General features: G+C 40.2%; 2 protein-coding genes across 2 annotated transcripts; one reads left to right on the plus strand and one right to left on the minus strand.

Moving 5' to 3' along the window:
* The first annotated feature begins 2,769 nt into the window (after positions 1 to 2,769).
* Positions 2,770 to 5,530, plus strand: nfkbiab (nuclear factor of kappa light polypeptide gene enhancer in B-cells inhibitor, alpha b). Its single transcript, XM_061241434.1, has 6 exons — positions 2,770 to 3,081; positions 3,830 to 3,935; positions 4,104 to 4,311; positions 4,419 to 4,507; positions 4,619 to 4,876; positions 5,057 to 5,530. Exons 1-6 carry the CDS (start codon positions 2,843 to 2,845, stop codon positions 5,090 to 5,092), a joined length of 936 nt encoding a protein of 311 aa, XP_061097418.1. The 5' UTR covers positions 2,770 to 2,842; the 3' UTR covers positions 5,093 to 5,530.
* Positions 5,531 to 8,672: 3,142 nt separating this feature from the next.
* On the minus strand, positions 8,673 to 11,990 carry psma6a (proteasome 20S subunit alpha 6a). The gene is made up of 7 exons (XM_061245426.1): positions 11,798 to 11,990; positions 10,932 to 11,026; positions 10,756 to 10,837; positions 10,457 to 10,612; positions 9,811 to 9,989; positions 9,057 to 9,151; positions 8,673 to 8,881 (listed from the first exon to the last, which is right to left on the minus strand). Exons 1-7 carry the CDS (start codon positions 11,871 to 11,873, stop codon positions 8,824 to 8,826), a joined length of 741 nt encoding a protein of 246 aa, XP_061101410.1. The 5' UTR covers positions 11,874 to 11,990; the 3' UTR covers positions 8,673 to 8,823.
* Positions 11,991 to 14,324: the final 2,334 nt, after the last annotated feature.

Below are 14,324 nucleotides of genomic sequence, written 5' to 3' on the forward strand. Positions count from 1 at the left end.
CTTTATTTTTGTCCACATGCGGAATACACTGATCAGATGCTGTATCGGGCATGTGCAGGGAGTGAGAGCCGGGTTGGGGGAGCTCCAGGTATCCAAATATTCCCCTATGATTTGAGAAGTTAATATTTCTGTAGTCGTTGCTGCCAATAATTTGACTCCCTTTGCCGTGCTTCATTTTGGTAAAATATATACTGTACAACAACTAGGTGTCATTTCTTCTAGGTTGGTTGGTTCTCACTTTGAGAACCCGACCCACAGAGCGTCTCTGCACAGCCCTGTTCCTCTGGCAGACAGTGCAGCTGAGCTTTCACACTGCTGGGTGAAGCGAGGCACTCTTGAGCTCGAGGGTTTTGTGCTTCGCAGTGCTATCACAAAATGGCTGCAGTGACAGCAGAGCAATATGAACGCATTGGACGTTCCAAATGGGGAGGAAAAAAGCGTTTTAAATGTGCGCTAGTGCCCATTTTTCAATGTGCAATGTGCTAGTATCCGAAAAGAGTAAAGAACTGTAAGGGCGGAGGGGGCGATGTGTCAGGACAGAACAGTGCCACACCATGGGTGTAACCCAGCCTCACCCTATTAAGCACTTCTGTTCTGTTGCAAGTGACACGCTAGCCAGAAACACCCCGTACCCCACACTGCAGCCCACCCACAGACACTCATCCTGCTCTCGGTAGTGTCCGAGTTTCAAAGCTCAAAAATGATAGTTGTCATTGGTTAATGGAAAGTAGAATCTTTTTTTTTTTTTTTTGCTGTTCCTGATAATTCTATTTTCTTTGACATTTCTTGGCAAGGTTTATGCATGATGCCAAGAAATAAAGTATTTTATAGTACTCGCATAGTTGAAAAATGTTCATGTTATCTGAGTACTCTCAACAGGGAAAATGCATGCAGAAGCTAATATTGAGACATAACTTTACGTAAGACATGTGGTCCTCTTCTGCATAAAACATAAAAGGAAGGATCTTACCAAACTGCATAGAAACATTACATTTACATAAGAGGCAAATGAAAACTTGTATTATGAATTATATATTAATACATATATTACTTTATAATACATAATAAATAAAAATAATATTTTGTATTATTTATCATCATTCCTTTCAACATTCAAATATTTTGGTTGTGCAATATTCATAATTGGAAGAAGAAGAAGAAAAGAATATTTAGTTGCAGACAGTTGCAATTCAAATTCATAATAAATTCTTCTCCCCTCACATTTAAGAGAAGCAAACCGATAATAACACTTTTCAACGACATTCAGATGATCACTCCAGTACTGCTAGCTCCCTGCCTCATCACAGGGCCAATGCACAAGAAGAGAGGAACTCGATTGTGTAAGAGTGTTGTTCCCCCTAGAGTTCTGATGTAAACACCGCAGAGGCCGGACGCAAACAAAGTTGATGTAAGCAGTTCTATTCAGAAAGTACTTTGCGTGCCTGGGAGTTTCTCAGGATATCCAGTTTAGCAATCACAAGATACCACTGGGAACATTTTCTTTAATTCCAGATATGAATTCCCAGGACTGGTAAAAGCAATATCAAAGACATGCGCTTAGTATGGGAAACCCTGGTAAATACCAAATAATGTTTTTTTGATTGAGATGACTGGGAATTTGTCATAAGCTCCGAAAAATGGGTCATTCATGTTTAAAGTTGACGAAAAATATTTCACTCAATGCAGAGAAAAACTATGCAAGTTGTCAAGTTGTGAGACGACACTCCACACCTTGTATTGACGTAAAGACTACACGCATGTGACCACTAGAGGACGTATGTGGTTTTAAGGCAATGCAATTATTTTACTTGGAAACCGTTGCTATGTTGTTGTTGCTTTATTTAAAAAAATCCACCCGTGTATAGACATCATTATTGTGCAAACAGAAATAGTCCCTAGTTTCTTCGTGTAAATGTCAGATTGAGAAAGGTGAATACTAACATCAAGGTAGGTAATTTTGCGCAATAGGTGAAATGGTGGAATAATATTAATCATGGTGTATCTGAATTGGTTTACCATCATCATGGAATTTTTAGATGAACAAATCCCCCCCATAATGCAAAAAAGTTGTATTAAATCTACTCGGAAGAATACTGGTCACCTAGGTTATTTAGAAAAGGTTTTATAATGTTTCTCAGTGGAAATGCATTTTGTGCTAGGAATTAATGCTGCAATAAGAGCTATTTTACGCAAAATAGCTTACAGTATACATTGATGCTGCCTTTAAAAAATTCAGCTCAATCACTTTGTAACTGTTATCAATGCAAAACTACATGTTAATTTAGAAGCACTTCGCTTGTTACTTTTCCATGACCCTCATGGGTTTTGTCACAAAACGAATAATAGTACCTGCAAAACTCCCAAATACCCCCATGCATCCTGATTCTAGGGTGTTTCCACAACTAAAATATCCCATAGTCAGTCGTGGACCCATCTAAACTGGGTTGTCACTGGATGTTCTAAAACCTTTTAAATCTTGCAATTTTCTTGTCAGTTATTAAGAAATAAATATGAAGCGGTGCTTCACCCTTTTTTACGTGTTATGCCCATATACTGTGCTTCAAAATACATTCTGCAAAACTGAAAAAGAATGTGATGGTTTAATTACAAAACCGGGACTTTCATACACACCTAGCGACATATTTTTTTGGGGGGGAATTTTCATTATAAAGTCCGAGCTGAGTTTCCCAAATGCTGTTCGCCAGATAACAAATCTGGAAATCCCCCACCCGAACAAGCTCCTCCCCTCGTCTTGATTTAATGCTGTGCACCCCACAGCCAGCTACAACTTGACTGCAGATTGTTACGTGAAGACACAGTGCGATCAGAGTTCTAAAACAAAATGGATCACTCTCGAGTAAGCAACAGCAACAGCAACCAGTTGGATTATAACATGGATTCGAAACACGGGAAAATGTTGCCCTGCAACGACGACCGCCTGGACAGCGGGGTGGATTCTTTGTCAGAAGAGTCATATAATAGCATTTTGAACGAGATGGAACGTCTGAGTATGGCGTCCACAGTTTCTAGGGAGTACTGCAACGAGCCATGGAAACTGGAAAGGACTGAAGACGGAGACACGTAAGTTCTTTTTTCCATTTATGCTTAATTTCCCGTTTGTCTGGGTTTTGTCCTGACAATGTTTTGCCCATAAACATTGCATTAGGTAAAAATGCCCATTGCAATACAAATAATAATAATAATAATAATAATAATAATAATAATAATAATAATAATAATGTATAATAATTGTAGCAGCCAAGTTGCAATATTGTTATTTGCATTTTATTTTAAATATAGTTATGTGCAGACTAACATACTAGTTTACCGGGAAGCGATTTTCTGTTTTTGGAGTTTACCATAGTTTATAAACTGAAACGTGTATTTGTATTGGAAACCCCAGGCAAAAGCAGAAGAAAAGTACATTTAAAAATTGGAAAATAGAAATAAACAGAAATGCATTGCATTTATATAAGTTGCAAGTATATAGCCTAACTTAGTACAATGAGGAACTCAACGTAAACAAAAGACCGCACCAGAAATAAGCGTACTCTCGCAAAGTCATTTTGGGCGGTACTTAAGGTAAGGCAAGTCTGGAAAGTCCCGGGCGCTCTGCCAGGAATCCGACGCCTTAACGCACCAAATGCGTCAAGCCACTACTAGTGGAAATATCTTGTCTGAAGAAAAAAAACGGCCTTGCAAAACTATGACCCCTGTTGCTCACATTTTTAAAAATCACGTTCTGCGAATATTACTCTATAATAATAATAATAATAATAATAATAATAATAATAATAATAATAATTCTGTTTTTTCTTTCTTCCTCCAGACTTCTTCATCTTGCCATTATCCATGAGGCAGAAGACTATGCAAAGCAGATGATTGAACATTCACGGAACGACCAGTTTCTCAACACACAGAACCACCAGAGACAGGTAAATGTCAATGGATTATAAACATTGTAAAAAGAATAATAGCAATTTGCACATATTTAGGGATTACATTTATTGTGAAAAGGAGTACCCCAATTTGCACACATGAATAAACGTGTGCAGGGTTAGATTTCAGTGGCTGAATGTCCCTCTCCCTGCTTGTTTCCTCAGACCCCCCTCCACCTGGCAGTGATCATGGAACAGCCTCAGATTGTTGACCGGCTCCTAAAGGCTGGCTGTGACCCCAAACTGGTGGATGAATCTGGGAACACTGCCCTCCACATCGCCTGCAAGAAGGGGTCCCTGCACTGCTTCAGTGTGCTGACCCAGGCCTGCACGCAACAGCTTCCTTCCATCCTGGCCACCCCCAATTACAGTGGTAGGTATACCTGGACTCAGTGCCTCAGTGTTTTAACTTCCCATTGATGAGTCTGACTCAGAGTTTCTAGTCACCTGTGCCTGACCAGCTGTTTCCTCTAATTACAGGACACCACTGTCTACACCTCGTCTCCATTCATGGCTTCCTATCAATGGTGGAGAGGCTTATCGACCTTGGCGCAGATATCAATGCCCAGGTAGGTGTCACCTTGTCTAAAATGCATTCCATTGCCAAGTTCCTTAACGGAGAGAAATGGATATATAGCCGGCAGTCTTCTAACTGTTCCTTTTGTCTGGTGTTCTCTCAGGAGCAGTGCAACGGTCGCAGCCCACTTCACCTTGCAGTGGACCACCAGAACTTGGAGTTGGTGAAACTCCTAATCGCCAAGGGCGCCAATGTCAACAGCCTAACCTATGGCGGATACACAGCGTACCACCTGACCTACGGCCGGCTGAACACAGAGATCCAGCAGCAGCTTTACAACCTCACAGATCAGGAGCTGAGAGAACTGCCCGAGAGTGAAGCTGAGGACAGTGAAGAAGAAGCTCTGTCTGATGATGACATGGTAGGTTTCCACACAACAAGTTTTTCATAATGGCTTTTAAACCGGCCAATGCTAGGGCTGGCAATTTATTCACAGACTTACCAGTGCCGAGTCATGCACCATTTACACCGGCCATTTGTGATAGTAATGGCTGCAACTACTGATCTTTGAGCCTAACGTGCGTCTCCTCTCTTTCCCCAGATGTATGATGACTTTCTGTGGATGGGGCAAAAGTAAGGTTGTGTCGTCAGCACAGTGAGCGAGAGAAAAGAGCAGCTGACAGATCCCGCATGGCATAGCATGGAATGCCTTGTGCCGAAAATGGCCGCCCCATGGCCAACAGGCAGGAGACCCGGTTAGAAGACCACCACAGCAACAGGCGAGGTGTCAGACGAAAATGGTTCTGGATGAGAACGACAGTTTCGGTGAAGAACAGAAGCATAGCATGAAGATGCCAAGAGAAAAGGAGACTCATACTTTCACAAATGCACAAGCTAATATGAGACTGTACAATGTACTGTATTGTAAATAGCTATATGTATAGATATCTATTTTTGTAAAATGTAAATAAGTTTGAAAAAGAAAATGTTTTCTAACACTATTGTATGTACATATTCACGTGTTGACAGACCTAGCACACTCCTATGAATTAAAAGAGGTACATTTGAAAATGTGTATGTGTTTCTGGTTGTCTTCATTGGATGTATTTGGGGGTATGACTGGTAAACTGTAGAATTTCAAAAGGAGGCCTTCTGACAACATGTCTTGACACATTATACTCTGTGGTAAGAACACAAGCCCTGAACCCAAGATAACTGAAATATCAATCCTATTTTAAGCCTCACTTCAGAAGGCAGTTGTAAAACTGATCTTGTCAGTTCTTTATGAATAGCCTCTCATGACTGAAAAAAGCAAACACAATTCCCTTTTCATTCTGAATAGTTGACATGGAAGCAATCTGACCATCTGTGCTATTAACAGTATACTTCCTTAAGATAATCCCACATTGGCACATGATAGAGGTTTGATTTCACTCAAATTTCCTGTGTATCTCATAACCAGCTCCAAAATTTCCCTGGTGTCAAGATCCCTTCCTTCCCATCATCTGCTTGAGGGAAATGTTGCGTCATAATGTTCACTGGAATATGAATGACCAAATCTCTTCCAGCATACACTGATAAGACAATTTCTGTGGAATCCAGAATTTCAACATCTTTTTCACAATATTCTTGTACTATTTCACTTGGAAGCAACGGAGATTGAAGATTAAATTATAGTTTTGATATATGTTTTGAAAAGCTGAAAGGACAATATTGGATCAAAACTAATATACAGTCCCCTCCGAAGGTATTGGAGTGGCAAGGTCAATTCCTTTGTTTCTGCTATACACTGAAGATAATTGAGTTTGAGTTGTAAAGATGCACATGAGATGATAGATCTGAATTTCAGATTTTATTTCCTGGTATTTTCATCTGTTAAACAACTTAAAACATATCACCTTTTGTATCAGACCACCCAATTTTTAGGTGTGCAAAAATATTGGAAAGTGACAGGTTTTTAACAAAGTTTTATCGGCTGATGAGACCAATATTAATCTCTACTAAACTGAGGGGAAGTGGAGATTGAACCAAATACAACTGCAGTAAAAGCTTGGAAAAGAATCACAAAAGAAGAATGCAACAGTGGTGATGTCAACGGGTCGCAGGCTTGATGCAGTTATTGCAAGCAAGGGATATGCTACCAAATATTAAGTGTTATTTACTTTCATTTACTTAAATACCCTCTGCTCCAATACTTTTGCTCACCTAAAAATTGGGTGGTGTGATACCAAAGGTGCTATGTTCCAAGTAGTTTAACACATCTAGGTATAAATACCAGGAAATAAAACCTGAAATTCTTGTCTAGTGTTCATCTTTTTATGTCAACCTCAAATGTATTCCGTATATAGCAAAAACAATATACTGAATATATGAAATAAGACACCCAGCCTCAAAACATGTACTTACTTATACTCAATGCAACGTTACTCTGAAAAGCAGAATAGAGAATTCCAAATTAAGTAACTTCAGTCCAAAGGTCCACTAGAACACTACAGGTCTCTAAAATGTCTCAATATCAAATAAATTAGAGTAGCTGTTCTCTTACTCAAAGAGTAAGTGTCCCCCCACCCTGGTGGCACGGATGGTGCAGTGGGAAGCACTGCCGCCTCACAGCAAGGAGGTCCTGGGTTCGAATCCCCGTCGGCCGGGGCCTCTCTGTGCGGAGTTTGCATGTTCTCCCTGTGTTCGTGTGGGTTTCCTCCCACAGTCCAAAGACATGCAGGTTAGGCTGATTGGAGAGTCTAAATTGCCCATAGGTATGAGTGTGTGAGTGAATGGTGTGTGTGCCCTGCGATGGACTGGCGACCTGTCCAGGGTGTATTCCTGCCTTTCGCCCAATGTATGCTGGGATAGGCTCCAGCCCCCCTGTGACCCTGTTCAGGATAAGCGGGTTAGGATAATGAATGAATGAATGAATGTCCCCCACCCACAAATACATAACAAGAGAGACCATAAACAGTGGTCATAAACAAATCCTAGAGACCACATAACACATCACTGATTTCAGGTAACTTTTATTCAAGTACTTATAACAAAGAGAACAGTAAACGGCCATATTATTCATAAGACATGAATAAGTCAATTAAGAGAGTCATGAGTTCAAGTTGGCAGCCATGATTCAGATTGAATGGTTCCCCCAGTGTGTCACATCTGCTAATGACTTCCTATTACAGTAAGTGCTAAAGCTATAGGCGCCTGTATGCGGTTTCCCACCATGTAAATGAATACTCATGCCCTTTTGGAATTTTATGTCTAATTAGCATCCTTGTAACCACAGTACCTTCAAAAGAGCATGGAACAGAACTACTAATAAAGTGTCCCAATTGTAAAAAAAGAAAAATGCACACTTGCTCAATGCAAACAACTTACTCATAACTGCTCCCAGTTTTAAGCAGAAGGCAGAAGGAAACGCACAGGAACCGACAAACAATTCACACAGGCCCGGGGGCCGAGGGGCTCACATGATTCAATCCGATCCGAGAAATGACGTCTGCGGCCGGAAGAACCCGAGTGGAGGATCGCAGGGCTGCACCGATCGCACGAGACGGAGGGAAAAACAGGCAATGCAAATTCGGCCCTGACGGTGAGAACTTCAGCTCAAATGTAGGACAGTTTCCTTTGGGGGAAATGTGTTCGGTATCACTTTTAATGTGCTTTCAGTACTGAAGTCAAGGAGAGTCAGAGAGTGTGGAATGAATGAGCAGGCACATAATTAAATATCATGTGATTTCGTTGCACTGACATACACTGGCTTGTTATTTTTCTTACAACAACGGAACATTTTCACATCAGAAAATGCACACGCACTCACACACACACACAGTTCAATCAATTCGCCATTATAATGAAGCACCTACTGTGTAAGATTCCCTTTTGGAGTCTTACATGGGATCAAGAAAAATGGGCGGGTAATAACATAAAATCTCAAATGTGAGTGAAAAATGAGAATTTTAAACCACTTTTAATGGTAACACCTGCTGTAAACTGGGGCTATACTACAAAAGAACGATTTATTGCTTATTCAATCTTTGCTCAGGACAAATGTAGTATGTGGGAAAAAAAATTATGTTTACTAAATGTTTATTAGTAAGTGTAACTTCACATATAATATTTAAACTCTTTTCTATCCTAGGACAGAGAGGTTTGGTTTTTAACATTTAAAAACCAGATGAGGTGGAAACGCCACAAACCACTTTCACAGAAAGACACTGCAAAGATTAGTTTCTCCAAAATGTCATCTTTAATGGAACTGGGCAAATAAACAGCAAACAACTTGTCACTTGATTCTTGACCTGCATTTAAATATCTATAGTAGTGCTTTCAGGGGTCTCACTCCGAACTGGAACAGCACCGTTGTGATTGGCCAGCTCAGTCTCTCTCGGATAGAGCCATCAGGTGAGTATCAATCTCGGCCTCAGAAAGAATCCTAGGAAAAACACACAGGTATCACAAAGACATCCGATCTCTGCAAGCTTTGTTGAACGTGGGCTGCTGCTGCTTTTGCATAAGTCTGTACGAGGTTGTTATTTCCTGCTCCTATCTTGCGTATGGCTTTGATGTGTTCCGCATCCTTTACCGTAAGACGAGGTTCTCACTCTTACCTGAATTTGGGCTCCTCTTTTGTGACCACTCCGATTTCCAACTCTGAGGGCTTGAAGTCAATGGACAGCACTGTTGTCAGGCAACTTACTGCGGTCTAGTGGGGACAGAGGAAAAACATTGAGAAGAGGAAAAAAAATAAAAATAATAATAATAAAAATAAAAAAGTTAACCCAGCTCTCAGGGAAAAAGTAAGGGGAAAAAACACAACAAAACCACGACCAGACTGCAGAGCAAACAATCAGTATAAAATGTTGCTCCTATTCAGCCTTTTATTATTTAACTTTAACACGGTCAAAGTGAGGTGTTTTAGCACCTGTTTAACAAGAAGAGGAAATCAGTAGGTTATATTAATGCTCCACATAAATGTTTGTCATTTTAAGCACAATGGCTTTGTCAAACGTTGCCTTACAGACCATAGATGCAAAAATATCATAGTGCTCTCTCATCAAAGTTTTTTGGATCCACAATAAACTCTACCATTCGTCGGGTTCCTCCTGAGATGTCCTCTCTTTGGGGAGTTTCTCGCCACTGTGTGAGGATTTCTCCTGGTGCTTTTTTTCACGCGATTGCTACCCAGGGGTTCAGGCCTGTCTGTTACTCAGTATCCTTGTGACAGTCTTCTTTAAAAAGCGCAATACAAAAGAAGCTCCTCCAGGTGCACACTCAGAATCAGGAGGACTTCTAACCAGTGAAACGGTAGCATTGCACTGTGTGGGAGAGCTGCATTTTCCCACAGCTTGAAGGGTGTCTTACCTCTATAGTTTGCTCAAAGGTCCAGTCCAGCTTCTTCTTCACCTTCTTCTCCAGGAAACTGGTGGCCTCGGTCTGCTTCACCCCTGCGGCGGTGGCCTTGAAGCCGCAGTAATAGCCAGCGGGGTCGCATTTGAATACCTGAGGGTTGTATTCCTCATCCACACCAACCAGAATCATACCTGTAATACATATACAAAAAAATCATTAAATCCCCTTTCACATCTTGCAGTGCCTTAGAATAAACAGGAAAAGACTGCGTTAAAAAAGGGATGGTGATGCTGTGGACAGCTGGGAGGACATAACAATGACGCCAATACTGCAGAAGCATGGTGTAGATTTGTAGGTTTCATTTCTTGAACCTGGTCTTTTGATGATTAACTGAGGTGATTTACTTTGTACATATGGGGTTGTCTGCATTCAGACAATGATTAGGGGCTGCAACACACGGATTTCAGAGAGTCTTCAATTGCCTCAATGCCAGTGTTTTTGAATGGTATTGCTCAGTAATAGCCTAACTTAACTTAATTACAAAACTGTGCAGTCACTGACAATCACAGTAGTCACACAACGCAGCAGTGCACAGCACACCAGGATTACAGTGATTAGATATTCTCTATGCCATGAAGACGTTGTACTTTATACTTACAACAGCCAAGAGGTCTCATCTCAGCGTTTTGCGTGTAGACCTGAGAAATGTCAGCGAGCCTCTTGCACAGCATATCCACTGGGATCTCATAACCGTACTTGTACATCCAGTTAGCTGCTTCATAGCGAGCTCTTTGCACTTGGGATCTGCTGTCAGCTGAGGGTAAAATCACTCTTTAAGCCAGCAGTCCAGGTCATATTGAACAGAATGAAGACTTTCACAGCATTTGAAGACAAAGCCTATATTTTTCATATTTATTATGAATAGATACACCCAGGGTAAAATCATGGTCATCATACCTGTCATCCCAGACATCACACAGCCAATGTTTTCAGTTATTCTGAACAAGTGGGTGACAGTTGAAGCATCCAGTAACTTATCCTGTAAAAATTTTCGAAATGTTATTTTTAAAAACAAGCAACAGGTTTCAATGAGTATGTTAAGTTCTGGCAGTTACTAAGTCGTTTGCACCTACCGGTACTTTTTTCTGTGTGACGACAACAGCACAGTCTTTGCCCCGGACAGCCACAGAGGTGAGGCCACCCTGGTTTATAGCCTTGAATGCATATTCTGGTGAAATTAAATAAACGCAATAGTCATTTGGTTTTCGTTGGTGAGAATGTTATTTGTAGTCAACTTATCTATGTCGGCTTGCTTTTCCAATTATCCAACAACCCTAGCTATTTCAGCCTGCATTGTGAAAAAAAACTTAATGAAAAAAATAAAAATAAAAATACACAGCTTGTTATACAGTTTCTACAAATATATTAATTTTAACAACCCTCCTCTAATTCAATTCAAAATCCACTCACGTTAATCTGTTTGCTTCTGTTAGCAGCTAGCAAAGTCAATGAAATAACGCTAGCTATAGAAAATAACGTTAACGTTAGCCTACTGCTACTCTAGCTAGCTAACGTTAACTATATCCAAAAGTTTAAACATTAGCGTTGTTTGCAGCCTGCTTGCTACCTGGTATCTTAGGCTTGTAAAAATAGCAGGCTGACACTAGCTAACTAAGTAGGAATTAATATTGTATTCGTTAACTTAGCTAACGTTAAGTGAGTGTTTGTACGCTGGGTAGCCAGTTAGCAAGCTAGCTCATATAGCTAGCTATCTTGCAAACAAGTAACTTTAAGCAAATAAAGTTAATGTTGACCCAAAAATGTGCACTTGTAACTAAATTTAATTATTTTAAAACTTGAAAACAAAAAACACACAGATATATTGTAAAGGCGATACAGCAGGAGATTGAATAATGTACACAGGGAACCCATAATGACTGGGCAAAGATGCTAAAAGATGCTTAAAACTGTAGGAGAGAAGAAAGTGCTGCTTACTCACCTACTTGGTAGAGTCTACCCTCCGGGGAGAAGATGGTAATGTGTCGATCGAATCCTGCACTCGATCCCCTGGACATCGTAATTTTTATTCAATAAGTATTCAAGTATAAAAAGTGAAAAACAAAATAACAGCACTGACACACTACATAGAAAGGTTTCACCCGGAAACAGTACCGTGCCACTAAAAAAATAACTTCCGGGGTAAACAATTTCCTATGCAGCACGGTGAGCTTGCTGGTAATAGGGCTGTGTATTGGCATGAAGCTGGCGATACGATACGTATCCCGATATAGGGGTGACGATACAATATATTGCGATATATTGCGATACTGTAGGCAAGGCGATATATTGCGATTTTCCATCCCTATTTTCCATCAGAAAAAATCTGGCCATAGCATAAAACACACAGTGATGCAAAAACAAACTGTTTATTTCAAAAATATTTTTGTCAACATTTCTGTCTTCTGTCGATACAAAATAAAAAAATCTTATTAAAATAAAATACTCCTCAACACTAAGAGGGCGGAGGTCTTTGCAAATTATAGACAGCGTTATTTTGGTCGCACGAGTTGAGGTCGGTGGTAACTTGACCCAGAATCCACTCGTTTCGCGTTAGCTGGAAACCTTAGCTGGACATCAGCATGGTGTCTGGCTAAGTGTGCTCGTAGATTCGCTGTGTTGCCACAATATTTCACTCTAGCATAGCACAGTTTGCAAATGGCATGGCTTTTGTCAACCTCTTTGCTGCCTTCTTTCTCCTCTTGGAACCCAAAATGAGTCCACATGTCAGCTTTGAATGCTGCGGTGAGTTTCAAACAGTCACGACGAGGCCTGTGCGCTCGCGAGATCTTATGGCTAACCGAAATGCTATCAGTAGCGGCCACATTAAATATTATGAAAAAAAAAATATATATATAGATATATATTATTATTTTTTTAATTAATAAAATATCGATATTGCACTTTAGAGGATCGATTTAAAATCACGGCACGAAGTATCGCGATATTGAGGTGAATCGATTTTTTCTAACACCCCTAGCTGGTAAGGTATTTCTTGGGGTCCACTGTATGACTGTACATGTTAACTTTTTGCAGTGCTCGTCTGTTCGTCATATTTTGGCTTGTATATCTAAAAGTAGAATTTCCTCCCAATTAACTTTCAAACTTTAAAGTACATCATGTCTACTTACTTCCAATTCACTAATCAGCTGATAATAATGTCATAATAACCTAAAGTAATTCCAAACGTTATGTATATTCGACTAGGACAGGGGTCGGCAACCCTGGTCCTGGAGAGCCTCAGGGTGTGCTGGCTTTCGTCTCCACCTTAAAATAAGCAACTGATTCAGACCCAAGAAACCAGGTGAGGTGAGTTAACTGTAATCAACGGCTTTCATTGATCAATTAATGCCAAGTAACAATGAAAGCCAGCACACCCTGCAGCTCTCCAGGACCAGGGTTGCCAACCCCTGGACGAGGAGATTCTTAAGTATGCCGCACTTGTCAGGCTCATAAACTAATGGCATAAGGAATCAATGTTCAATGACTTCAGAGGAACCTGATTTTATGTAGGCAGGACTCCAGTTGGAGGCAACATTATGGTCATCATACCCGTCATCCCAGACATCACACAGCCAATGTTTTCAGTTATTCTGAACAAGTGGGTGACAGTTGAAGCATCCAGTAACTTATCCTGTGAAAATTTTTAAAATGTTATTTTTAAAAACAAGCAACAGGTTTCAATGAGTATGTTAAGTTCTGGCTGTTACAAAGTCTGTTTGCACCTACCGGTACTTTTTTCTGTGTGACGACAACTGCACAGTCTTTGCCCCGGACAGCCACAGAGGTGAGGCCACCCTGGTTTATAGCCTTCCAGCCAACTCAAACACAAACCTGAATCATAATGCTGGAATAAGCTTGGTAGATTCAATTAGATTGCAGGAAACTAATTTCACAAGCTGTAGTTTCCCTTCACAGATGCCCTGGAAACATCTTGTGCTTGAGACTACAGGGATAGTGAAACATAACAAGTGCACTATGTGTAAGATTGTGTAACATATTTCTTTCATTAAAAACTTTTTTTAAATTTCCACTTTTCATCACCCTCCACTGGCTGCCTATTGCTGCATGTGTCTGCTTCAAGTAGATTCTTCTATGTGCTGCCTTATTTCAACTCAGACTGAAAGCACACCTTGTCAGACTGTACTTTTGTCCTCTTTCCTGATTTACCCTTCCCCTCCTCCCATAACCCTCTTTTATATCCTAAAAATGAATAAATCTGCACTTATGACTATTGTTTATGACTGCTCTACATGCTATGAATGTTTTTGCTGTTCATGGATTTGATGCTTTTCATTTTTTGAGGAACGTATGCACTTCTTATGACCTCTTGTAAACTGCTTTGGATTAAATGTCTGCTGAATGACTAAAATGTAAATAAAGTAAATATTTAAAAAAAAATTCCTTCAAGCTACATATTTCAACCTCATTACAAGATGACACAAAAACAAGGCTAATGTATTGACAGA

Source organism: Conger conger, chromosome 1 (genome assembly GCF_963514075.1).
Source record: "Conger conger chromosome 1, fConCon1.1, whole genome shotgun sequence".
NCBI classification, from domain to species: Eukaryota; Metazoa; Chordata; class Actinopteri; order Anguilliformes; family Congridae; genus Conger; species Conger conger.

Excerpts from the sequence above, each read along its gene's own strand:
- nfkbiab (XM_061241434.1), top strand. The coding sequence starts at position 2,843 with ATGGATCACTCTCGAGTAAGCAACAGCAACAGCAACCAGTTGGATTAT. Across the intron at positions 4,508-4,618 it reads GCGCAGATATCAATGCCCAG|GAGCAGTGCAACGGTCGCAG; the intron begins GTAGGTGTCACC and ends GTGTTCTCTCAG. Across the intron at positions 4,877-5,056 it reads CTCTGTCTGATGATGACATG|ATGTATGATGACTTTCTGTG; the intron begins GTAGGTTTCCAC and ends CTCTTTCCCCAG.
- psma6a (XM_061245426.1), bottom strand. The coding sequence starts at position 11,873 with ATGTCCAGGGGATCGAGTGCAGGATTCGATCGACACATTACCATCTTC. Across the intron at positions 11,027-11,797 it reads GGGTAGACTCTACCAAGTAG|AATATGCATTCAAGGCTATA; the intron begins GTGAGTAAGCAG and ends TAATTTCACCAG. Across the intron at positions 9,990-10,456 it reads GATGAGACCTCTTGGCTGTT|GTATGATTCTGGTTGGTGTG; the intron begins GTAAGTATAAAG and ends TATGTATTACAG.